The 26,804-nt window shown below is 38.2% G+C and overlaps 2 protein-coding genes across 4 annotated transcripts in view; one reads left to right on the forward strand and one right to left on the reverse strand.

Annotated features, from left to right (window-relative positions):
• Positions 1–9,969, reverse strand: part of Ca1 (carbonic anhydrase 1) — a 114,047-nt gene extending 104,078 nt beyond the window's left edge. Inside the window, exons 1-2 of one of the 3 annotated variants that reach the window (XM_087190546.1) lie at positions 9,786–9,969; positions 8,368–8,587 (exon numbers count right to left, since the gene is read on the reverse strand). The gene's annotated coding sequence lies outside the window, so the exon portion shown is untranslated. Of the gene's footprint in view, positions 1–7,210; positions 7,343–8,367; positions 8,588–9,785 lie in introns of those variants that run through there. The other 2 variants (XM_087190545.1, XM_087190547.1) reach the window with 2 other exon arrangements.
• Ca3 (carbonic anhydrase 3) lies at positions 7,180–16,700 on the forward strand. Its single transcript, XM_004841984.4, has 7 exons — positions 7,180–7,331; positions 7,983–8,180; positions 10,292–10,410; positions 11,817–11,909; positions 12,927–12,989; positions 13,869–14,024; positions 15,745–16,700. Exons 1-7 carry the CDS (start codon positions 7,193–7,195, stop codon positions 15,862–15,864), a joined length of 888 nt encoding a protein of 295 aa, XP_004842041.3. The 5' UTR covers positions 7,180–7,192; the 3' UTR covers positions 15,865–16,700.
• Positions 16,701–26,804: the final 10,104 nt, after the last annotated feature.

Here is a 26,804-nt window from a genome sequence, read left to right on the forward strand (position 1 = left end):
TAATGGGGAAAAAAAAAAAGAACCAAGATATATCATGTACAGGTACAAACACTCAATGATAAATGTAAACGAATTGTATACCTAAAATGTATCAATGAAAGAACTAAAAAAAGAAAAGAAAAGAAAAGAAAATAACAATGAAATTCTTTACTTGGCAAGTACTATAGCAATGGACAACTCTTCCTAACTCACCATCACCAGCGAGATCTTCCTTAACTTCCTGAAATAATGTGAGCTTATTAAAAAAAAATCAACATAGACTTTAGTAACAACATTTCAGCAATGGGAAAAGTGTAAGGAAATGATTATTCCCAATTAAAACTGATAGACTCTTTTTGAGTTTCAGTTTGGGGATCATGCCACTTCTTATTTATGCCAAAGGTAAGGTATGTGCAATATCAAACACACCGGCTGCCATTTCTTTCTCTCATCACCTTGTCCCAGACTAGGCAATGTTGCTAGTTGCAATCTGAGTACTGAACCCTGGTCAGACAATGCCCCTTGATCATCCTTTCAATCAGATATCAATGTGGGAAGTTGGCGACTTAAGCCAAAGATAAAAAGATCTGACCAGCTGTTCCTCTCATGCTCAGTTCTGATCTCTGTGTGAGGAAAAAAAAAACACCTTAGAAAAGTAATTGCTAGCCTGAATACTATGGCTGCCAAACAAGGAATCCAGCCCTGTTTATTTTGGAAAAACCTTGGGCATCAGTTTGGCTGTGAGCAAGGTATTCATGTGTGCTTTTGCCCAAAGGAGGCATCCAGGTTCATCTATCTCATTTGAATTGACATTTGTCTATGTGAATTGTTTGTGTTCTCTACCCTGGAACCTTCTGAAGAGAATGTCTTTAATGTCAATAATAAATGATTACTTGTATGTGTGAAACTAAAAACCAAAAATTTGCTCAGGATAGCCACTCTTGAGGATTTAAACTCTGACAGTACAGCGGGATAAACTGTTCTTAGGTTAATGTCAGTAGAACCTGCAAATTTAATGAGGATGAATGGGGAAGGTGGAAGAATAGATCGTCTTCAAGCAAGACCAGGACACTGCTGCTGTCTGCATCACCTTATTCCCCATCTGACTCACTGTTTTCCCATTGGCTCTTGTCTTTCCGTATGTATCAAGTTTAGACTGAAACTTTCTTGGCTCTGAGGTATGGATATACTTTCCAGTTCTTCCATTTGTTGACATTTATAAACCTTAACTAACAATGCTTCTCTGCTCTGCTCTAAGGAGTGAGACATAGTGTCTTCACTGCACTAAACAAGGACTCTGGGTCTTCCAAGAATTGCAATTCACTTTTACACGCCATGTAAGTATTTTTCATTCAGTTGTATTTTTTTAAAAAAAGCTATTCTGAAAGAATTAAAACTATAAGGACTAGCTCTGGCTTCTGTCAAGTTAACACTGTGTTTCAAGGTTAAAATGGATGCTACAAAAGAATTTATTTAATGTCAAATCTAAATTCTTAAATGTCTTTTGAATTCACCATGTATTTCTGATAAATGATGAAAAACACAGTTCAAGAGAACTAATTCAGATATGGAACTATAATTTCAAAGATCTTGACTCTATACATTGAATTGGCTCCCACACAATATTTATGTTAGCATGTAAAAAAACACATTTGTTTTAGACATAAATATTTACATTGACCTCTTTAAATACTTTTAGGTTTACAAGATTTTACATGATTAACTTTTCATATTGCCTTGTGTTTTTCAGGGTTATAGAAAAAGAATAGAGTACTACTATGTTTTTGAGGGAAGATGTTGAGCTAGAATTTCAAAGAGAACAGACTAAGAATTTTGTTTAAAAATATTCTTGTGCTAAAACAAGGTAAATAGTTAAGTACCAGAGTGCCCAGAAGCAGTGTAGCTATTCGCTATTAAATTAAAATTTCTCTTTCTATACAATTGAGTATTTTAATCCCCTCAATGACCACGTAGCTTACCATATTGTGTTCCATCATCTCAATTTCTTTACAGTGATGCTTGTTAACAAAGGAGTCCCTGATTTGAGAAAATGCATTCAGAGATTTCAGTTATTTTGAGGTTATTTAAATATCAAATGCCAAATCATATACCAATACGTATTTGTAAGGTTTCAGTTGACTATAGTTTATGAGTAATTGATGTCCTACTACAGTAATTAATTGTTTAAGAATATTCAAGTTCAGAGGAAGGATTAGAATAAGTAAACAAATAACATAAAATCGTATTTTAGGAGAAAATGCATGGTTTTTACAATGTCAAAATGTTCCTCATCATGTAGAGACAAATCTAACATGTCCAAGTAATATTTTTCTAAAGACAACAAATGAAAACTAATTATGACTTAGTCTTAAGGTTATATAGCATGCAAAGATGTTTTAAGGGGATTTTAAAAAACACTATGTTAAGTTGGGCACGAGACGGTGTGCCTTCAATCACAGCACTCTGAGAAATTGAGGCAGGGGGATTCCAAGTTCAAGCTCAGCCTGGGGAATTTAGCAACTTAGATTTTTCTCTCACGATTAAAATTAAAAAAGGACTGAGGATATAGCTCAGTGTGAAGGCCCTGGGCTTAATCCCTAGCATGGGGAAACAAAAGCATTATGTCATAGTTTAGTTTACAGCATTGTTTTTTTCTTTAGTGGAGTATAAAATAATAGTTATCTTGAATCAGTGAGGGAAATAAAGATATTGGGTAGGGTTTATTATAGAATGAATTTTTACCCTTAAGATTCTGATCATTGTTCACCTCATTATAGCAATACCTGAAACATTTTAGAATTTCATTACTTATTCAGAATAAATAAGATAAAATTGCTGCGTGGTACATTATCCTGACTGAAAGGTTCTTGTTAATATCAGTCACTTAATTTGGGGGAAATGAAGAAATTATGACATTTTAGGGCTATAAAAATTCAAATAATCAATGTAGATATTTTTGTACCTATATTTGGAAATTTGATAAAAGGCAATCTCTAATGTCTCTTAATATATTTAAGATGCTTCTATTGTTTGAATATGGTCCGTCTTCCCCAGATTCATGTCCTGGAAGCTTGATCTCCAGTGGTGGTACTGAAAAATGGTGTTGAAAGGTGGCAGAACCTTTAAGAGGTGTGGCCTAGTGGAAGAAGATTAAATCCTGGGTGTTCCACCCTCTTAAATGGATTAACACTGTCCATTAAGAGTGACTCAGGTCTCATGGGACTGTATCAGTTCCCTCAAGAGTGAGTTATAAATGAGCACAGCACTACATCCCTCTTCTTTACGCTCTGCTCACCATTGTCACATATTCTCCAACCATCATGATGTCATTCACTCTGAGGTCCTCACTAGAACCAACTAGATGTCAGTCCCATGCTCTTTCGCTTCCAGAGCACCGAGCTATCTTCTTTTGTTTACAAAATACCCAGCCTCAGGTGTTTTGTTATAGCAATACAAAATGGGCTAAGACAGATGCTGTGGTTTTAGGCTTACCATGTTGTATCTTGAAAATAGCAATTACAATTTTTAAAAAGTGCTTTATAGTCCTTTCTGCATGAAAACTTCCTGACTCTTAAATATTTATTCAATTAAATTTATAAAATAAGAATAATAAGTGCAGAATATTAGTTTTCAAGTGATTGCATGTGGATTACTTCATTTGGTGCTAAAAATTGAGCAAAGTGTCCAGAGAAGTAGTTATTGTTCTGAGAAGTTAGCTGGCCAACCTAGAGTAAGAGCACTTTGCAGGGAGAGCCAGAAGTGGAACTGAGATTTTTTTCTAACTCTGGTGGAAGTGAGTTTGGTGCTTGACTTTTTCCCGGGGAAGCATGGTGGAAACAGCACTTTTCCTTCTCCCCCAACAGCAGTCAATGCAACCCCCACAGTGTCTTGGCCTTGAATTAAAATGGCAACAGAAAGCAAAAGAAAGCAAGTGTAATAGAGAACTGATCTTAAAGTTAACTTTTCAGAGTGAAATATTATATACCATTCACTATATTGTCTACATAATTGTCGATATAAGTAGTTCAGAGTTATCAAGCATAGAAGAAAGAAAGAACAATTGAGCCAAAAGGCATAGTGAATGAAAAGACACAGAAATAAGAGAGAATGGAGTGCTTCATGGGAAGAGTGTAGGAGTGTGGAGCTACAACAAAGGATGATGAGTTTGAGGAGAAAGACTGGGATAAGACTAAGAAGCAGGTAGCCTAGGATTCTGGAAACACTGGAAGGAATGTTTGAATTTCACTTTTCAAGTCACTGCAGGAGTTTGAATTTCACTTTTTCAAACTTCTTTGTCAAAGAATATAGAAAGAAATATTTTTTTTGGTACCAGGGATTGAACTCAGGACCTTGCGCTTGCAACAAGGCAGGCGCTGAAATCATGGAGCTAAATCCCGGCTATGCAAAGAAATTTTTAACTGTTAACTGTGTTGTAATTATATGATTGTTATTTCTTATCATGATGTTAGTGAGTTTCAGTTCATTTTATTAAAGTAATGCATTTTGTGCATAACTGGTCACATATGGTTTAAAAGGTTTGCTGTGTCTTTCATTGTGAGAATGGTTAGTGGAGTTTAGGTCAAGCCCTTCCAGTACAATTGAGAAAATAGTGAATGCTGTGGATCTCAATTTTTATTTCATACAAGCAGGATGAGTCCTTCATCTAAGTGAAGTCTTCATGTTAGCACCTTTGCTTTGCAACATACATGACAGGTGCTGTTTATGGCCAGTAAGGAACAAGGGATATTTAAGGTAAGTGACTGCCCAGAGAGAAATTAAATGAAATGAACAAGGCCAGAGAAGGGCATTAACTTTGCTGAGCTTTAACTGTGTGGCTTACACTGCGCTAAGTGCCTCATATTACCTCATTTAAGCCCCATAAGGGCCCTGTCCAGTGGATATGATTTCCTCCATTTTCTGGATAAGTTGCCTGAGATCAAAGAAGAATGTAAAATGTTTCTGAAATGTCAAAACAGAATTCTATTTGTTAATTCTGAAAGTATTAAGTCATTGAAGACTTGATCATCTAAATTAGATCCAAAGAGAATATGACATCTAGTTTAAGGGTTTCCCCTCCTTTTAAAGAACTAGTTCTATATTTTAAAAGAACAATTTTATATTTGGAAGAAAATAATTTGAATTTATGGACTCTGATGATCAACTCTTACTACATAAATTTGGGAGCATATCCTCTTTGTATTCATGCTCTCACTGGCAAATCAAATGGCTACCTCAGGTTGATGCATTCTGGTGAGGGACCTCAGTTGGGACAGGACCTCAGGCTCTTCGCCTACAAAATGCCATGAACAGGATTCAAAATTTAAGATTTGATCCAAATGGTCCAGCAGTCAGTAATTACTTCATTGCCCCTCCCTGGTAGCAATAAGTTCTTCTCCCTTTCCCTCTCCTTCTGCCTAATTTATTTGAAATTATGTGCCACTTTGTATATTCTTTAACAAATAGTCCTTTAAAAAACTCTTTCTACACATAAAAAGTATGTGTGATTAATTTCTAGATTGTTCTTGGTATAAATTTGCTATTACTACTTTATTTGTATTAACACAGTATCAAATAACATGAAATTTTATTACTTGTCTTCTTAACTACACATATCAGAGAAAGAGAGATGACAGCAACTGAATGGTTTGGAACAAGATTTTGATTTGCTTATACCAATAATCATAGTTAATTAGAAATATGAAACACTTCCATTATCCACAGTTTCACTGCCACTCTGTTATAGTAAACTAGAAACCTGGCTCAGGCATCCCCCCTCTGTAGACTTTCTGATCAAACAGTGCCATGTTTGAGCTCAGAGTCTAAGGCCACTTCTTTTGCCCCTTTTGCTTGGATTTTCCGAAGTGTCTCAGTTCCTAATTCCACACTGCTATTATGTGGATCAAATAATCCCTGGCCACAAAAATACTCTGGGGAGTGACTCCCCTGGCGTCCAGGTTATGAGTGTGGTCAGTCATTCCACATGCCTTAGGGATGAGCTATCTTTGCCATGATAAGAGATTTCCTTTTCAAGTTTTGTTATCTCCCACTACAAAATACTGTGAAAAATAAAAACCACTGTAATGAAGAAAACATATATTGAAATCTTAACGTAGCACTGAAGTTAGGTACCTTTCCTCCTGCCTTTTAAAAAATGGTTACTGACTTAAAATAGAAGAAATTTTTACAATATAGTCTTAGAATTATGAATATCTCCTAGAATGACTTCTTCAGTGCAACCATAATCGGATATTTTAAACTGTGCTTTTGCCACATACACATTAGAAACTAAAACTAATGTTTTAGTTTCCTTTTGTGTGGTTCATTGTATTACAAAACTCCTTAGAGAAAAAAATTAAAGATGATTCTGTAAGCCTTTTTCTTTCCAATCTCTCATTACCCTGTGTACAGTGAAATTATAGTTTTTAGGCAACGGAAGTCATTTTATGATAGTGGTTTTCAGAGGTGGAGATTGCAGAGTGTGGCTAAGTCAGTCCCAGTCTCTGGGTCTGTGCAAACCGGGACCCAGAGCTCCCAGATTCCCGGCGCTCTCTGAGATCCAGGCCTTGGCGACCTGAGAGCAAAGGGACCCGCTGGGCTGGGAAATGCCGGCTGGTGCGGTTCCAGGCAGAGGACGGGCTCTTGGCGGAGAACGGAGTCAGAGAGCCTGCACGCCTGGCCTCTTTCTTTCCATCCTTTGTTCCTAGGATTTTACAAGTAAGGCTCAGGCAAACAGACGTTATTTCCAGCCACTCTACCCGGTAACCGGATCGGAGTAACGAAATCAACTTGCAGAAGCGTCCAGACACTGCAGCCAGACCGCCAGCCTGCAGTAAAAGTAACTTCTCTGGGCTTCTGCAAGAGCCGCGGGGATGCAGATTTTAGTTCGTGGCTAAGCACAGCTACGACACCGCCCCCTCGCCCCCTCCCCGACTCCCCCAAAAGCATGGAAGAAGGAGGCAGGGAGGTCGAGGAGAATGCAGCCCGCGCTTGCGCTCGGTGGCGCCCACTGCAAAGCTCTGCAGCTTTGGGAGCCCGGAGGGAGCGATGGCAGGGCCCCAAGCCAGGGTTCCTGGGAAGGGGCAGGGGGGCCCTGCCACCCCACGCCGACAGCTGTCCAGCCTCTGTAATTCATTGGCTCCCCCCACCCCGCCATCCAAATACCACCCCGATCCAATTTAGCCCCCCGCCCCACCCTGGCTGACCTAATAAGGCCATGCAGTGTGCGGGGTACCTGTATAAAAGAAACGGGCTGAAGGGACACTGCATAACTGGAGGAGAGAAGGCAGGAGCCGTCCGTGCAGCGCCGGGAAAGACCACCATGGCCAAGGAGTGGGGCTACGCCAGCCACAATGGTGAGTGCGGGCAGCGGCGCCCCCCGTCCAGGGCACTGCACAGAAAGTAGGCCACCGGGAATGCACTGAAAATATAGGTGCCGAGTGAGGTAAGAACTAACATTAATTGTGCCAAATGCTACTGATCCTTTTGTCTTTAAACCATGTCGTTCTCCCTCCGATGGAGTGACTTTGTTTCCCTTGGAAGAAACTGAAGTGCAGATAAGTTTAGTGACTTGCCTAGTATCACACTGTCTGACTGAGAAGTCAGATAACCTGAGATCCAGGCTGATGGTCCTTTACTGTGATACTAGGGAAAGCACTTAGCCCCTCTGAGTCTGGTGTTGGTATAAGAATCTTATTCTGCCTACCCCTCTGTTAAACCTATGGGAAAAGAAACACCTGTGTGCTCTGGAAACCACAAAGTGATGCATATGTGGTCAATGAATGAAGACCCTTTCAAGCCATATTCCTGAGCCAGCAGAGTAAATACACAGAATGAAATACCAGCAACAAAACTATGAAAAAGTCTTAAATGCTGTCTTGTGCTGCCCAATCTGAACCCAAGACCATTTCTTAAATCATAGTCTGTGTATTTTGCTGGTTGTCCTTTAGAGAATGGCCTTGGGTTATATCACCAAATAAATAAATTCTCTCAACTTTATTTCCTAGGTCCTGACCACTGGCATGAACTTTACCCAATTGCCAAAGGGGACAATCAGTCTCCCATTGAGCTGCATACTAAAGACATCAAATATGACCCTTCTCTGAAGCCATGGTCAGCATCTTACGACCCTGGCTCTGCCAAGACCATCCTGAACAATGGGAAGACCTGCAGAGTTGTGTTTGATGACACTTATGACAGGTCAAGTAAGTATAACACTTAGGGAGGGGGCCCTAGATATTTCCCACGTCTGTACTGGCAAAAGTGTGATTACAGACCCAGCAACAACATTAGTGGGAAGAGGGAGCATTTCATCCCTGAAAATAGAGATGATATTCTTCTCTGCTTTAGCTGTAAAGAAACATATTTGTATATTGAAGAGGAATGTCTCACCCTCTAATTTTGGTCACTTTGTTGCTGCAAAATGGTCCTATGCCCAGACCAAAAGTTGGCAATGCATTCTTGAAATGGAGCTTGATGGGATGATGTTGGCAATGAACCCAAGTTAGTGTTCTTCCCTCACTGCTGGCCAGTAACTAAGGATTCAGTCCTGCCCTCTGCAACCAGATCCAGAGAGTGAGGATCCCACTCGCAAGCAGGCACAGATTCCATTCTACAAAGCAAGGAATAAAGTAAAGAAATACAATAGGCACTGTCTTCTCCTAGGGCCTGGAAAGAGGCCAGTCCAAGGGATAGAACAGGGCCATTACATGGGTCCTGATGACTCGGCTTCCTGTATCCCTGGGGTTTATCTGACTGATCCTTCTGGTGAGTGTTTTTGAAGTAGCTGAACATTTCTTCAGCACTATTTATGTGAAAAAGCAAGTTGTTTTTAAACCTACACTAGTAAACAAATCGGTGAAAACTTTAAAAGGCTAATTAGAAATGCTTTATTTCACCGTGAATGAGGTAAGAAAGAATCTTCTTTTGAGGACTTGATGGTGTACAGAACCCAACTTCCTTTAACCTTGTTTTGAATGGAGTTAAAATTATTCTTATCAATAGACATAAATGAATATTCATAATTATGTTGTAGTAAAGAATGTGAGACTCATAACTCCTACCTACTGGAAGATTCCAAGTAAGGAATATGATATAATGTTATATTTTCTTAATGCTTTTACACTGTTATTCCCCTTCCAACCATTTAAATCAAGCTCCATTTTGAAGGAGAAAAAACAAAATGAAACAATATTATTAGGTTAAGCCACATAAAAATGTTATTTTTTGTAACAAAAATAGTTGATTATTTAAATTCTTATAATTTATTCTAACAAATTAGACTCATATTTCCAGATACTAACTATTCCAAATGATTGGACAGCAAAAATATGAGAAACCACTTAATTCCTTCATGGCCAAACTCATACAGGCCTAGCATTATTGTTTTAAAGATACACTATCCCTTCCTGTATTACTTATTAGGGTAGACAATCCTTTCCAAAATAACTACCTTGCATTCTATTTTGGTTATATTGTTGAATCTTGATTTTAGTGTTTCTGCAGTTTCCAATATCCTTTTGAAGATATTTGAGCCTCTAAATTACTACCTAGGTTAAATGAATTTAAATCAAATTGACTGATTAAGATATTTATACAATAAACCCAAATTAATGCTATTGAGAATTATTAAGTTTTGTAGTCTGCATTGATTGATTTCCTGGGAAATTTTCAAATTTCCATTTCATCTGATTTGAATAGGGACACTCTAAATTAGAAGTAGATCAAAGCTCTTACTTGTCATCCTAAAGACAAAAACATAGTTGAAAAGCAAGACATGGCAAAGGAATTCATGTTTGTACAGCGCTTACCGTGCAGGCACTATGATGAGTACTATTAAGGTGCTTAATCTCCGTTAATCCTCACAGCAGCTCTGCAAGTGTGGAATTATTATCACCTTCTTAGAGATGCAAAAACATTCAGAGAAGTTTAGCAACTTGCCTGAGATCACACATGTATTGAGGGGTGGAGCCAGGATTGGAACCTAAAACTGTCTGCCCCTTCATAGTTTGGTTCTTCCCACTGCACCACTACTGACCCATTGTTTGGGTGTGTGCATCCCTGTTGTTCACTTTCATAAGTGTTAAAATCACATTTCAATAATAATAAAACAAGCCAACTAAGTAAAAAAGACAGAAAATGCATTGATTTTGATATATCCTAAGTCTTCATTTTTGGAGGGGTCCCGTGTGCTTGGGGAGGGCTCTGCCTTCCCAGCTGACCATCTATACCCTTCTCCCATCAAAAGCACCTGTTTCAAGTAATATAGCTCTCTGTAAAGGGAGTGCAAACTCACTGGCCTTGCTTATCATCACAGTGCTGAGAGGTGGTCCTCTTTCTGACCCCTACCGACTTCGCCAGTTTCATCTTCACTGGGGCTCCTCTGATGATCACGGCTCTGAGCACATGGTGGATGGAGTCAAGTATGCAGCAGAGGTAGGAGGAACTGCTGTCACCCACTCTGCATATCCCATGGTGAAAACTGAAAAACTGAAAATAACAGCCTCAGCAACCAAACAACATCCTGCAAGCATGTAGTTGTGAAAAGAATTGTAATAATTTCAGCATAAACTCCAGCTGCCGAACTTTCTAGGTTAGACAGTAAAGGGTGTGTTGGTGGGATAGCATCACACACAAAGACTTCCAAGGTCATATATATATATATATAAAAGTGGACAGTTGCTTAATAGAAAAAGCGCCAGTGTCCTGAATGGAACCAGAACAATAGGGATAGCTCACATGTGTATCAATGCTACATATATTATCTCATCTGATACTCTCAGCAACCTGATTTAATAGGCTTCAGATGTGGCAACTGAGGCACAGAAAAAAAATTATATGGCAAAGGCACATAATTGATAAGTACTAGACCTGGTGTTGTTCTTTATGTCAGTAGGCTTCAGCATGCATCATCTTAGTCAGTGCCCCATGCTGCCTGTTTTATAAGAATATAGTGCTTTTAAAGCTGCATTTAGTGATTCTGACCAGTGTTCATGTTCTAATGTTAAGAGAACACACAGATAGATTGACACAGATCCACATAATTTTATATGAACAGATACTACTCTCTTTCTCAGGAAACTCATTAAAGAAAAGCATGATTTATAGTTCAGATCAAAGCAGCAAGTTATAAAGGGAGTAAGACAAGCCTCCTATATATTCTCTGTAGAAAGCCAAGCTACTTCACTCTTTTCCAAGGGCAGGTTTCATCAACACAGGGGCTGAGCAGGGACTGGAGGCACACAGGAACATTGTCCTAAGTGAAATCATTGGGCGGTGTGATTGCTAAGACACCCAAAGTGTTTCACTGTGATCATTCCATTTCACTGTAGCCAATCCAGAGAGCTAGTGGCAAGATAAATTGAGAATCCCTTCTTCGTACACATCTTCCTCCACAAATGGAAAAAGTTTTGGATATTTCTTACAGATGTAAGAAAAGCTTTGACCCTGAATATTGTGCATGAAATTATCTCACACATTTGATTTTACATAAAGTATTTTTTAACTGTCACAAACTATTGAATTCTCTTTCCATTCTCTGTAACTCAATATGGGAAACCTGATTAGCTTAACGGTGCTCATGTTCTAAATTAAGATAAAGTTGCTGCCAAGTTCTACAGCCTGGCTAAAAGGAGATAGATAGTTTTGTATATTTTTTATTTGAACCATTAAAAGTTCCACTGGTAAATATTGCAACTTAATATTTAGAGTTTTGTCATTTTGTGCAGCAGCATTAAGCAACAACCTGTACACAGCACATTTTTTGAGTCTATTGCAAATAATTCTATACCTAGCTCCTTATTCTAGGGATTTGTCTCTTAACCTGTATCTTATGGTTTCAGCTTCATTTGGTGCACTGGAATCCAAAGTATAACACTTTTGGGGGAGCTCTGAAACAACGTGATGGAATTGCAGTGGTTGGCATTTTTCTGAAAGTAAGGTTAAAACTCACCTTTTTTTCCCCCTCTCAAAACTTAGTTGCTTATAATGCTGAGGCTAATATGAGTCTTGTTCCTCTCTTGCTTGAGTTGTGTGTACATGTTTTCCTTTCTCTATATACAGGTTATTTTCCATTATGCTAAAATCAGTTCAAAATGTTTTGCTTCCCTCTAAAAGTGCTCCTTCTGCCCTGTTCCAGAATCCCTGGCACTTCTAAATTTTCTCTTGGGATGAGTGTGTATGGAAGGAATTATTGACAAGAGAATTCAAGGGAGCTTGTTATGACAGTGGTGAGGGTGCGAGTGGGGTGTGCTCATTAAGCTTTCCCATTACTCCACTTCAGTTGCTCTAGAAACCAGAGAAGCTGATGTTGGGAACTTCGGGGATGCCAATTGCCTGGCTGGACATCCCCTGTGCTTAAGGTGGCCACCACCCTCATGATCCCGGGCTAAGATAGCACATGGCATGTGTGTGTTGTTCAGCCAGCCTTGGTTTAAAGAGGACTTAGTGTCATTAACACATGAATTTGCTGGTAACATAATCTAGATTTTAAGCCAGAGGTGAAAATCTGGCTTCTTTCTCTTTGAATGACCTAATTCGTTTTATGTTCTGAATTCACTGGATCATTTTCAGTGCATGAAGAACCACAACCCAGAAAGCAAAGTGGGTGTGAAGGGAAAGACAATGAATTTAGTTTCAGATACATAGAGCCCTCTCTAGCTCTAACTCTATTTAAGAAATGCAATGACTTTGCAGAGGTCAAGGACATTGAACTAGATCAGCATGTAATTTTGTGGTTTTGTACTTCAGAGGCCTTGAAGTCTAAGTTTAGATCAGAAAACATGTACTCTAAAATCTTGGGGGGAAAATAAAATTATGTTTTTGTTTCATAAAAGATATTCTGGCAGATTTATGATACTAGTTGCATGTAGATGAATCAAAATCAGTTTTTAAGATAATCTTAAATTATGGAGAAGGGAAAATATTACACTGGATTTCTATTTTTCTTACAGATAGGACGAGAGAAAGGCGAGTTCCAACTTCTCCTTGATGCACTGGACAAAGTTAAGACAAAGGTAAAAGAAAATAATTTTTTCTCCTAAAACATCAGGCAGAGAACATTAATTTTCTTTTTTTTTGCATTATTGAATACTGTACATTTTTAACTTAAACTGTTATTAAGTTTGACAGATATGCTAGGCACAAATATAAATAAGTGACATTATATTTGTGTGTTTTATAGTTTCTGAAGCAATTTCACATACGTTGGTTTATTTCATTGCCTCCTGTCAGATATATTTTCTCAAGGCAGTGGGTGAGAGTCAGAGAAGTTGAATCTTTCGATTCAAAGACTGGGGCAGTTGCCTCTTTCTCTCCTATCCCTGCCTACCTACATACACAGACTCACTGAGGCTCTAAATGCCAGCTAAAGCTGGTGTTTTAAATCCTGGTGTGACTCTTACCAGTAACACCTATCTACTTTAAATCTTAAGAATAGACTCTTCCAATTAGCAAACAAATTTTGGTTGTCTTTAGGACTATCCTAATTAACTATTAACTTTTACCACTAAAAAAGTAATTATTCTAATACAATATTCAATAAAAATGCAAGCCCTTTTGTTATTATTATCAACAACCAAAGCATTAATTTGTATCAGGTACATTTGTTACATTTTAGATATAGTACGAGTTTCCCCTCATGAAACATGGTAGAATTGTAGTTCTACCCATAGTTAAAGTGAAAAGAAATAAATCATGGCAAAGGATTGTGTTGGATAAAGTTAGAATATGTACTCAGCTTTCTGTGTAACCTTTATTTCTGAAAGACTGGACCTTGTTACAAGCTGATTTACTCTATTACCCTTGAAGTCTGGCCCACAAATGAAGGGGTGAGCCCCTTGGGGTGGGCGGCGTGCCTGTTCCGTGTAGGATGCCAGCGCCTGGCTGTCTTCCAGGGCAAGGAGGCCCCCTTCACTCACTTCAATCCGTCCTGCCTGTTCCCCTCCTGCCGGGACTACTGGACCTACAACGGCTCCTTCACCACGCCCCCCTGCGAGGAGTGCATCGTGTGGCTGCTGCTGAAGGAGCCCATGAGCGTGAGCTCCGACCAGGTGAGTTGCAGCCCCGGAGCCTGACGGGTTGGGCAGAGAAAATAGAAAAATTGGAAATCCACCGCTGTCATGGATGCTTGTCCAACAGCTCCTCCTAGAGATCGCAGAATTTACTCTGGTCAATCGCAATCAGCCTGTTCCAGTTTTCTAAATTTTGACTTCCTCCCGAGGGTACTGAGATTAATGCAAATTGAAGAAAAGTGGTCATGCTAGCGACCGAGGACCGACTTTAAGCTACACTTAAAGGTTCAGATTAATAGAACCAAGTCTTTGTTCCTTCGGAGATCCCTGAAATAGTGTGCATTGGTTAGGAGCTGGGGTGGCAAATCCAGACCTAAGGAGAAGGGAACTGGAAAGAAGTTAGCGCCCTTGGGAAGAGTATGTTATTTTTCCAGTTTTAAAGATAAACAAGGTGAACCTTAGAAAGTAAAAGTAACTTATCCACACACTCAGAACCAAGTTCAGGATCTGTTTTTGATAGTATATGGTCTCCCTTCCTCCTGCTCATTTAAAGACTGTCTTAACAACACAATTTTAAAGACAAAGCTGTTTGAGATAAAATAAGTGAGAAGAGACATGAAAAAGACTATATTTAGCAAGTGAACAACACAGGACTCACAACCTAGGACATGAATGTCTCATAGTCAAATCAGTTTACCACTCCGTCTCCCTTGGCTAAGACAGTGGTTTCCCTATTTCTGACAATGTAGACTCGAGAATATAAATTGGCATTTTAATCAAAGAATCAGATCTAATGGTCTTAATCATTGATATAAATATTTTGAAAAAGGAATGAAATTTTCACATGGAGAAAAGCTAAAAACAATTTAATATTGCAGTATAATATTCTTAATAAGAATTTATTATCCTTTAAGAAAAAATCAGTTTAAAATTAAAAATGTAGCATGAAGTATTTCTTCCTCCTCTTTTAAAATTGACACCATAAACTCAATGAAGGCATATGTGTGTGTGTGTGTGTGTGTGTGTAATTTGTCATGCCTTTCTACATAAAGTGTGTACTTCATACCCAACTTCTCAAGTTAAAATAATTGTTTCAGAATTCAAGAAGAAAAGGGTTTGACCAGAGGGCAGATCCTTGAAATGGGAAAGACAGAAGGAGGGAGGAAGGGAGAGAGAGAGAGTGAGAGAGAGAGAGAGAGAGTTAGTTTACAAATTAAAAATATATTCCTCCAGAAGTGGCAGCTGCTTGGGCTGAATGTTACACCCAGTGAGAGAGAACCAACCAGAGACCAATATTAAATCCACACAGGAGTTTATTACCAGCCGGGACCCGAGCTGAGCATCGGATTCAAGCCTCGACTGGGGGTAGATTAACATGTTTTATACACCTTTGAGGCCAGCAGTTTCTAGGCCCCCCTATGGATAGAACTAGTAAAGCAAGCAAAAGGTACAGAAGCGGAACGTCCTGCTTTTAGAACATTTGTGAAACAATAGTTGATTAATTGTTGTTTCTAAGAGACTCTAAGGGGAGGAGGTTTCTAAGCTTCCTCCTTCTGAGTTCATTTAAAGGGCAGGCAGGTGGGTCAAGCAGCAATATGGAGTCTGTCTTGCTAACAAGGGTCCTTCACTGAACACTGGAGATCGGTTTTGTGAAGTGGTCTCTTTGTCCTGTTTGGAGCGCCCGTGATTTCTGACCCTTGGTCGCACCGTGCGTCCAGCAGGCGGAGCGCCTCGCTAACCTGCCGCCCTGTCCTTGCAGATGGCCAAGCTGCGCAGCATCTTCGCCAGTGCCGAGAACGAGCCCCCGGTGCCCCTGGTGGGGAACTGGCGCCCTCCGCAGCCTCTGAAGGGCAGGGTGGTGAGAGCCTCCTTCAAGTGAGGCCGCAGGATCTTGCCCTGTTCAGGAAAGGAAGCCTGCCGGCCGAGAGCGGTGCCTTGCCTCCCTCTGGTGCTCCTCACTCCAAGTCTATTCATCTTTCCACACCCAGAGAGAAATGGGAGAGACCCAGACGCCCGAGAAACTGGTTACTTTTGACAAGAAGTAATACAAAAACACGAATTTCACACTTGATCTTTGTAATAATCATCTTTTCTATAAAGTAGTCTTTCTAGTAAGCTTTCAAAGAAGAAGAAACAGACAGAAGAGTAAAGATACAGGAAAATGGCTATTGAGCACCATTTCTCTGTCATCTTAAATTCACAGAACCTCAGGTTTCCTATGTTCATATTATGCATTGTGCACCTTGCAGAAGTAATGAATGATTTTATTTGTAGGAGCAGAGGTGATGTTTCTATAAATAAGCCAGAAATTAAAATGATTGTAGACACTGCAAATTGAATGTGTTTCATCTCTTAACACCAAGGGGCCCATTATTTATTAAAATTTTAGCTCAGACTAAGGTCACCTGGTTTTGGCTATCAATGAAAGGAAAACACAGTAAGACCAAGACTTTGAAAACATGTGATCCAGCATTTGAATTTCTTCTTCATAGAGATGGTTTTCTTTACCTGAAGCAGGGCCATTTATTTTTTATTTCATTACTTTTATCTTTGCATGCCTGTTAAAATAAAAACTGCCTCTGATGTCTTTCAAATTCAGGGCTGGGATTAAATGGTTCCTAGAATATGAAGGAGTGATTGGTGGCACTCGAAGTAAAAGTAGCTGTACTGATTGATCACTGAATAAAGACATGGATGCAAAAAGACAAAAAGACATGGGGGTTGTGTTTTTGAATGAAAAAGCATTACGAATGACAAAAATTGGACTAAAACTGTGCATGGCAACTTTGTCAATTTGTTTTTAGGCGTGAAAGGTAGGGATAAAAGACTCCAGTTCTAAGACTGTATGCTACATTTCTCAAGGCAATTTGTGAGGGCCACCTGACAAAATTGCAGACAAGAGGAGTGTGTGCCTATATATCAGAGAATTCAAAATATTTCCCAGAAGCTGGGCATGGTGCACATGCCTGTAATCTCAGCACTTGGGAGGCTGAGGCAGAAGGATCGCCTTGAGTTTGAGGCTAGTCTGGGCTATGTAGTGAGTTCAGAGCCAGCCTGAACTGCAAGGCAAGACCCTGACTCAAAAAAAAAAAAAATAGTTCACAGAGTAGGACTCTGGAGTTCAGACCAGTGCAGCAGTTGTGGAATCCAGTCAGGCTGCAGATTTTAGGTCAGTTTTTTAAAATGTATTTTAGGATGACAATGGCCTAACAGTGCAAAAGCCTCTATATTTAGACCTTTAAAACATTTAATATCTTTAGACACAAAGTCTAATTTTTCAGTTAATGGCTTTGATCATTTTTCTGTGCTTCACTGACTAATATGTTGACTACTTAGAAAAGTTTATTAGCAGAAAGAATGAAAATGGGATGTGGCCAGAGAGCCCTGAGATGCTGGAAGTCAAGTCATGTGATGGACTCCTGTGAGGCTAAAGTTATTTAATAAATTACCACTTGGGTGAAGTAAAATCAGGTTGGTCAGTGTGAAGTGGATGTGTTAATTAAATCCCTTGAAATTAAGAGGTGTGGAGTTTTCATCATTAGTGGTAATACACAAGCCGATTCTCTCAGGGTACTTAGCAATGCTTAGTGCACTGTAAAAAATGCACACCATACTCACTCTCTGTGAGGCAAGAACAAATGACCTAATGTCAGTTACAAGTGTTTCTTATTTGAGGACACAGGCAGGGCAGGCTGGAGTTGTTTGAGGGAAAATACTGGATCAAAGGGGGTTGTGTCCCTCGACTGTAAGCTCTGTAACAGCAAGAATGTGAGTTTTGCACACTGACATTCATCTCATTCCCCAATACTGTGTCTGGCACATAATAACTACTCAATAAATATTTGGTGAATAAATGATGTCATAAAGGGGGAATGTAGGACCAATACTCATCTTCCTGAACCACAAATTATTCTACATCTGTAACATTGGTTTTTGCTTATTTTAGTGAGTTTAGGTCTCCTTAGAAATGATCTCATTAGCTTCAAATGGGAGTTTTTCCAGTCAAACATATTTTTTTCCCCAGTCTGATTGCCCATGTTCACAATGATCTTCCAACTTAAAATTTCCTCCCAACTTCTCCCAGTCCTCAAAATGCTGTGCCACTATAGATGTCCATCGGAATGCTGAAGACATATTTGTGTCCATATTTGGAGGGGGAATCATTTTCCTGGTCAGGCACAGGCACCCAAACAGTTGCACTTCAGGCATCCTCAGCCTACAAAGGTCATGGCCAGGAGCTGCTGTGGGGAAGGCGCTCCAGCATTTGGCAATGTTTGTTCCTCAGGGTGTACTGTATGATCACTGCTGGAATCTTAAGATTTCAAAGTAGGGCAGCAACAAATTTGAATGCAGTGTTTCATAATATTCATATATTTGAAAGCCAAAAATGGGGCAGTATCATCATGACTTTATTGATTATAAGGTATTGTTTCATTTTGAGGGCAGAAATATACTATAATTCCTACCACTTTAAGTGGAAATAGTGATATATTTATGAAAAGACAAATAATGATTCAGGGCCTCTGATGAAAAATGTTTAAAATGTACAATCAATGAAATTTTATGCAGATGGATGGGAAGTAGTCTATATAGAACATGAAAAAAACTAAGTTTTTAAATGTCTGTAACCATTTATATAATCAAAGAAATATAGTTAAGATTAACTATAAACTGTAGATACATGTGAAAATGTAATGTCAATTATCCTAATAAGAATTGACACACACAAAAAATTGGTCTAAAATAAATACATGTGATACACAAATATTAAACACCACAGCTATTGAAGATGAGTTACAACAGAGTCCACCAACAAAAATGTATACACACTTGAGCAGTTCGCTGTGCTAATTGTCTGGAGCTAATGGACACCACTTCGAGCACCTGTCTGTAACTGTAGAGGCCAAAGGTAACTTTTATTAATCTCATGATGTCTCAATAAATTTAGTATTAAAATATTTCTAAAGTTTTTCTTTTTCTGATGCATACTTTTTTGGGAGACTATTTTCTCTTCTAATGCTTTCTTGATTGCTATGAACATAGTATTTAGCATAGGAATAATAAGCAAGAAAAGGTGAGAAAAATGATAACTGTGTGTGTCAAACTTTAAATTTTTAATGTATGCAAATAAGGCAGTACAGTACTTAGAGGTTTAAAGTCCAAATGAGAAGGCACAATCATGTTTGTATATTGTTTTTCATTTCGGTCACTAGATGGCAGCAAAACATGTTAAAATTTCAAACGAGTCACTGGGTGGCACCAAAAGAATTATGAAGATGAAGTTAAAAACCCTGCTGTGTATATTCACCGTAATTTCAGAGCAATGCATTTTAAAAAACTTTTTGAACTGACGTCTTATTTTCTCTTCTCAAACGTTTTACTGTTATCCATTAAAATATATCTACAAAAGAAAAGATAGTGAATTCTTAGATATTTCTGAGAATCTTAATAGCCAAAAATGAGACCTGAGGGGCAAAAAGATAGTAGTAGGTATTAAAGTCAAATTTAAATAAATGAAAAGTGAACTTTTAAAAGTCGTGTTCATATTCAGAAATACTGGGTTGAAGCCACACAGCACTTGATAGATACAAGGCCTCAGGCACATTAATTTTTAAGAGCCTGTCTCCTCGTCTGGAAACAAGAATGATAATAGTGCTTGCTTAGAGAGCTATTTTGAGAATTAAATGAGTTAATACATAAAACCATTTATAATAGTCATTCTGACATATAACTCTCAATAGGAGTTAACTTGTATCTTTTGTAAGTTAATTTTACTTAAACCCAGAAAAACTCTAATGCCTTATTTCTATACTTAAAATTATGTTTTTTTAAATATACTTATTTGTAACATCATGAATCCACACCTCATCTATTCAGATTGTGTTGAAAGAGTTATTATAATGGGCTCACTTCTACTAACTGGGGGACAACAGTATTTAAAAACACCAGTGACAAATCTTGTTCCGTATATGTAACAAGAAAACCAAGATGTGGCCACATGAAACTAGTACATTTCTGGAAGAAGAGATTCGGAAGATCAGAGATGTTTTCCTGATAAAGCTTCTGTCCCAGGATTTCTGCACCTTACCTGAGGAAGTGTTCAATTATCAAAACATCCAGAAAATAAACCCAAACGGAGAAATGGGAGAACCATAGTGTTCATTTTGTTCAGTGTTGACTTCAAATGTGAATGAAACCGAGTCCCTTGGAGTGTTACATAAAGTGGAAAATCTACCTCAATAAGGAAATACAGAAGGCTATTAAATTAATTTTGAGCTTGCTTGGGCATGCCATAAAATCACAATGGTGGATAGGATGCACAAGTCACATCTGGGAGAAGGGTTTATACTTTTGGGGAGATTCAATTCCAATAGAACCAAAGGAATAAGACAACCTAGGCATAAAATCCACAATCAAGGGATGGACTACAGAGATAATGAGCTGCTGTTGATGTGAAGGTGTTTAGTAGATGCAGCCACCTGACAACTTGACTAGGTAGATAATCACAGGTAATCAGCAGGAGTAAGAGTGAGTCTAGCGTTGCAGTCACAGGGGACCAGATGCTCTGCAGTGGCATAAAACCCAGTGATTTAAAAGCTAATTTTAGCCAGGTGAGAATCAACTCTGTGCAGTAAACAGGGGATCAGATTCTCCCTTGTATTTAAGTCATTCCCAGGTAGAGGAGCCTGAAACCAGGGAAACTATTTCCACCATTAAATGTACATTGTCCCGGTTCCAACTTGCCCACAAATTTCTATCATACTCATTTGAAATTTGGATGGTTCCAAATACATTTGTTCAAGAGAAAGCATTCCCTAAAGGGCTCCCAATTCCCATGGAAGTATAATACAAATGGAAGAGTTTGAAAATACAAGGCTCATAGAATTCAGTGCTCCACTGGGCATTAATCAGTTTAAAGGAAGACCTAGTGCCATGAAAGGGAGTTGATTGTGTCAAGACCCCAAAAGGGTCTTTACAATTTGGTAATAAATGAACTTGGGTTCTTGCTCTGGGTACTAATTTAGGAGTTATAAGAATACTTTTAAATTCTATGGGTAATGAAAGTTGGTGTGTGTGTGTGTGTCTGTGAGAGAGAGACCGAGATAGAGAGAGAGAGACAGAGAGATATGAATTGTAGGAGCAGTAACATTTTGTTTTTATTTTTCATTAGTACATGTTTGCAGTACATTACTACAGTCCTTGTGGGCAGCTGATACATGTACCTAACACATCTTAATTCTTTTTCATCCCTTTCCCTTTTCCTCCCTCCTCTCTGTCCCCATCTCTTGATCCCCTACTTATTTGAGAAAGTTTTTATTTTGATAAAACTTTACTTTCTCAAATGCTTGATCTCCCTTTTCCATGTTGCCTTACTTTTCTCAGTAGTAACTTCTCCATTTCATTCATTTTTGTGTGAAGATGTTAATTTAGCAATTCCACCTAGGTAATAAAGAATACGTTTCTCCTTTCAAATGCTTATTTCATGGTAAGATATTAGCAAAATATCATACTTTTAAAAAGTCAATAAGCATTTGTAACTGATACTTGTTATTCCACCCCAGGAAGTAGATGGTAAATATCCCACTCGACACAAAAAACACAGACATATACACCACCTATATACGTTCGGATACTTGTAATTACTACCTAGACTTCACTTTTTAATATAGATGAGAACTGTTTTTAAAAAATCTGTTTTGCCTCAGAAAATGAATTACCAGAACTCAAGATGTATTCTGAGGTGGGAAGATGGGGATAATATTTTGTGGCTCAACTTGTAACTTGATATGGAAATCTCTGGCTGCCTATTATAAATATTTCCATGTAAAATAATGACATTTCATGAGAGGAAGTCTAATGTCTTCCTTTTAATTTGTTTTCTTTAAGTGCCTGTTGTCAAGATTGTGAGATGTAGTAAGTCTCTTGTCCTTAGGAGTTTAATTGATATGAAACATTGATTAGGCCCCGAGAGGGGTGGAGAGTTTCAGAGGAATTATGAAATAACTACAAGGCTTAAAGAAAGTTTACAGCTAGAAGGTAGTGTTTTTAGCTAGGCAAAAGTATTCAATTTTTGATATGCAATTTTAGAATTATACACAAGTGGTTTTCTAAAAAAACTTCTTTTTGGAAGGATGTCATAATTTTAAGTGTTTCTGTGTCAAGAATGGAAAAGATCCAAGGAAGTCAAGAAAGTACCTGGACACAAAGGACAACCTCCAAATGGTATTTAGGAGAAAACCTGCTATAGCTCCCAGAAGGAAGGGCTTATCAGGCGTGAGCATAGTGCACACACCAAGCATGTAAATAGTGATACTGGTGCCATTGGAAAGGTGGTACAGATAGTAGAACAAGGGCACAGGCAACCTGCAAAATACAGCTCCAGGTCACCTGAGCCTCGAGGCCAATGGTGGACTTCAGACTTGTCTTGGGGGGCGGAGGACCCTGGGGCACAGCTCTTGTAGTGACCCCTAGTACAGAATTTAAAAACTTATATACACACAGTGCTAAGCTTTCATATATATTATAAAATATGAACCAAGTAGACATTTTTCAGGGATTAAAATGAACTATAAATAGAAATTCTCCTGCTATAAATAGCATCCTGGTTTCCTTAGAGTGTGTGAAGCACCTTGTGGAGACAGCTGGGGTAGGACTTTCTGCTTACAAGACAGGCTGCAGAACCTCTTGCCAGCTGGTCTGCTTTGTTCTTCTCTGTGGTTCTTGCCATGCTGGGCCAAGCGGGCACTGCCTGACAGTGGCAGTAGAAGAGTATAGTTATATCACCAGTCTTAGAAAAAACAGTGCAAAGAAGACCTTGCTGTGACTTATGAAGAATGTAACACACAGTTTTGACTATATCTTTGAACTTGAGTTGGATCAAAAGTGGCAAAAGACTAAATAAAAAGAAGAAAACATAGTCCATCCTAACATATATGGGTTAAGGCCATTTATCATACTATTTCTTCTGCCAAATGAAATATTAAAATAACATTCATTTATTGATTTAAATACATATTTATGTTCCTACTATTTCATGCAGGTGGGGGGGCATGGATAGAGAAAAATGCTAAAGGATATAAAGAAATAATTACAGGTAATAACGTTGAAATTTTGTGAAATGATTGAAAATAGCAATATGAAGCAAAGAAGGATAAAATAAAATGCTGCCAAAATTATTTTATTAGTATTTTATTTTTTATTTTTCCTCATTCCTCTTGCCCTCCCTTCAACCCCTCCATCCCTCCCTATTTATAGACTTTGTTTCCATTCTTTCCTTTTATATTAACTCCATTCCTTTCTTTCCTTTCCCCTATCCCTCGCACTTCCGTTTCCCCTTTGCACATTTTCTTCCTATTTCACATGATCTATTATATCTTTTAGTCCTTATTTACACTTTCAGTTTCTCACACTAGAGAAACTATTTGGAATTTACACATGTGTGTTCTATTTATTTCACTAAAGAGAATCGCATCAATGTGCACCCATTTAGCTATAAATGTCTCTAATTTCTCATTCTTTATGGCTGAGTAGTACTCCATTTTATATTTTGAAAAAACACATTTTCTTTGTCCAGTCTCCAGTTAATGGGCAATTGGGCTGCTGCCAAGGTTTAGCTATTACTAACTGTGCCGCTATAAACATGGGTGTATATATTTCATTGTGGTATGATTCTTTTAATTCTTTGAGGAAGATACCCAACAGCAGAATAGCTGGGTCAAATGGGACTTACAGTCCTAGTTCTTTGAGATATCTCCATACTGATTTCCACAGTGGTTGCACCAGTCTGCACTCCCACCAGCAGTGGAGCAGAGTTCCTCTTTCCCCACAGCCCCGCCAGCATTTGTTATTGGTTGATTTCATGATAGCAGCCATTCTTTCTGGAGTGAAGTGGAATCTCAGCGTTGTTTTCATTTGCATCTCTCGAATGACCAGTGATGTTGAACATTTTTTCATGTATTTCTTTGCTATTTCTACTTCTTTGTCTGAGAAATGTCTGTTCAATTCAGATGCCCAGTTTTGGATTGGGTCTTTAAATTTGGGAGGTCTGATTTTTTAAAGTTCTTTATATATTTTAGATAGTAGACCCTTGTCTGAGGAATAGCAGGTGAAAATTTTTTCCCACATTGTGGATTGTCTCTTCACACTGTTGGTGGTTTCTCTTGCTGTGCAGAAGCTTTCTAATAAGAAGAGATCCCACTTGTTGATTGTTTCTGATAGTTCACGGGCAACTGAGGTTTTGTTCATAAAATCTTTTCCTACACCAATGTCTTCAAGAGTTCTACCTAATTCTGTTCCAGCCAGTTCAGCCTTTCTGTTTTAATATTTAGGTATTTAATCCATTTTGATTTTAGTTTAGTACCTGGTGAGAGATATAGGTCTAGTTTTAATCTTTGGCAAGTTGAAACCCAATTTTTCCAGCACCATTTATTAAAGAGGCTATCTTTCTTCCAGTGAGGGTGTTTGGCTCATTTCTCAAAGATGAGGTGGCTGAGTGTGTCTGGAATTGATTCTTCATCTTCTAATCTGTTCCACTGGTCTTCAGGTCTGTTTCTTTGCCAGTACCATGCTGTTTTTATCACAGTAGTTTTGTAGTAGAGTTTCAAGTTGGGGATTGTGATACCCCCTGCCATGTCTCTGTTACCTAGAATTGCTTTTGCTATTCTGGGTCTCTTCTTGTTCCAAATGAATTTTTGGATTCTTTTCTCAAGGTCCATGAAGTATGATGCTGGGATTTCAATTAGTGTTGGATTGAATCTCTGTAGCAGTTTTGAAAGTATGGCCATTTTCACTATATTAATCCTTCCTACCCAGGAGCAAGGATGTCTTTCCATTTTCTGATATCATCTTCAATCTCTGTTTTCAGAGTGCTATAGTTTTCAGAAAGAGGTCTTTGATTTCTTTCCTTAGGTTGATTCCAAGATATGTCAGTATTTTGGAATCTATTGTGAAAGGAATTCTTTGCCCTATTTCTCTCTCAGTGAGTCTGTTGTTCATGTAGAGGAAAGCTATTGATTTTTGTGTGTTGACCTTGTAACCAGCTACTTTACTGAATTTGGTAATTAAGTCTAGAGATCTTTTGGTAGAGTTCTTGGGGTCTTCTATATAGAGTATCATGTCATCTGCAAATAATGACAATTTGACTTCTTCATTTCCTATCTTTATTCCTTTTATTTCTTTCTTTCGTCTAATTGCCATGGCTAATGTTTCCAAAACTATATTGAACAGGAGTGGTGATAGTGAACATCCTTGTCTCATTCCTGATTTTAGTGTGAAGGATTTCAGTTTTTGACCATTTAGTATGATATTGGCTGTTGGTTTTTCATAGATAGCTTTTATCACATTGAGGGATAGACCATCTATTCCAATTTTTTGTAGGGTTTTCATCATAAATGTGTGTTGGATTTTGTCAAATGCTTTTTCTGCATCTATTGAGATGATCAAATGGTTTTTGTCCTTGGCTGTGTTAATATAATGTATTACATTTATTGATTTATGTATATTAAACCATCCCTGCATCCCTGGAATAAAACCAATTTGATTAGGGTGTATGATCTTCTTTCCCTCCCTCCATTAAGTTTATTGGTACATTTTCAGTATAAAATACAGTTACATTCATCATTGGGATCTTGTACCATTACATGAGTATCTTGGTTCTTATTTTTTTTTCCCTTCCCTTGCCCTCCCTTCACCCCCTCCACCCTTCCCTATTTGCAAAGACCTTGTTTCCATTTTTTTTCCTCTTCTCATATTTTTTCCTTTCCCTTTTTTCCCTTCCCCTATCCCTCCCAATTCTCCTGCTCTTTTAGACCTTTTCTTCTTGTTACACAATATCAGTTATACATTTTTTAAATTACAATATTAAGATCTAGGAGACATTACCACAGATTTTACAGAATTTAAAAGGATATAGAAAGCATATTACAAAAATCTTTTTTGAAATAAATTTGATAACTTCTAAGAAGTACCTTGGAAGACAAATTAATGAAACTAACTCTGGAGGAAATATAAAATTTGAATAGCACCTATTAAAGAAAGTATATTCCTAGCTTAAAAACCTATCTATATGACAACAGCAGGCTCATAAACATTTTAACTGATAAATTATATCAAACAATTAAAGCAGAAAAAAGAAGGAACACTTCTCCCCTCATTTTAGGAAATCAACATTGTGCTAATCCTAAAACTGGATAAAGATAATAGAAGAAAAAAGTATGAACATAGAAATTTGTTTAACAAAACAAACTATTGGAAGACAGATCTGGCAGGATGTAGAAAGTGGTTTTGTTATAGGGATGGCAGTGTTGGTTCAGCATTGGAAGATCCACCAGCAAAAGTCATCATTCAAACAGAGGAAAGGAAAAAGCCATATGATCCTGTCACTAGTTGGAGAAAAGTATTGGACTAAATTCTACAGCTATTCATGGTAAAAGCTATCAGGAGACTAGAAGTGGAACAGAAACTTCTCAACAGATTAAAGACATGTACTCCATACTTCCAGTGAGAACGCCTTATATAAATGGAGACGATACAATGCTTTCTCCTTAAGGTGGGGAACAAGGGCAGATATGCTTACTCTTTATCTGTAGAGTGTATGATCTTCTTGATGACCCTCTGTATTCTGTTCGCCAGTATCTCATTGAGGATTATTGTATCTATGTATATTAGGGGGATTGGCCTGTAGTTCTCTTTCTTGGTTAGGTCTTTCTTTGCTTTGGGGATCAAGGTGATGCTTGCTTGTAGGAATGAATTCGGGAGTATTTCTTCCCTTTCAATTTCATTGAATAGTTTAAATAGTAGTGGCAGTAATTCCTCTCTAAA

The sequence above is a fragment of the Heterocephalus glaber genome, unplaced genomic scaffold (genome assembly GCF_053883595.1).
Source record: "Heterocephalus glaber isolate CG9 unplaced genomic scaffold, H.glaber_assembly_v1.0 deba00001553, whole genome shotgun sequence".
Taxonomy (NCBI): domain Eukaryota; kingdom Metazoa; phylum Chordata; class Mammalia; order Rodentia; family Bathyergidae; genus Heterocephalus; species Heterocephalus glaber.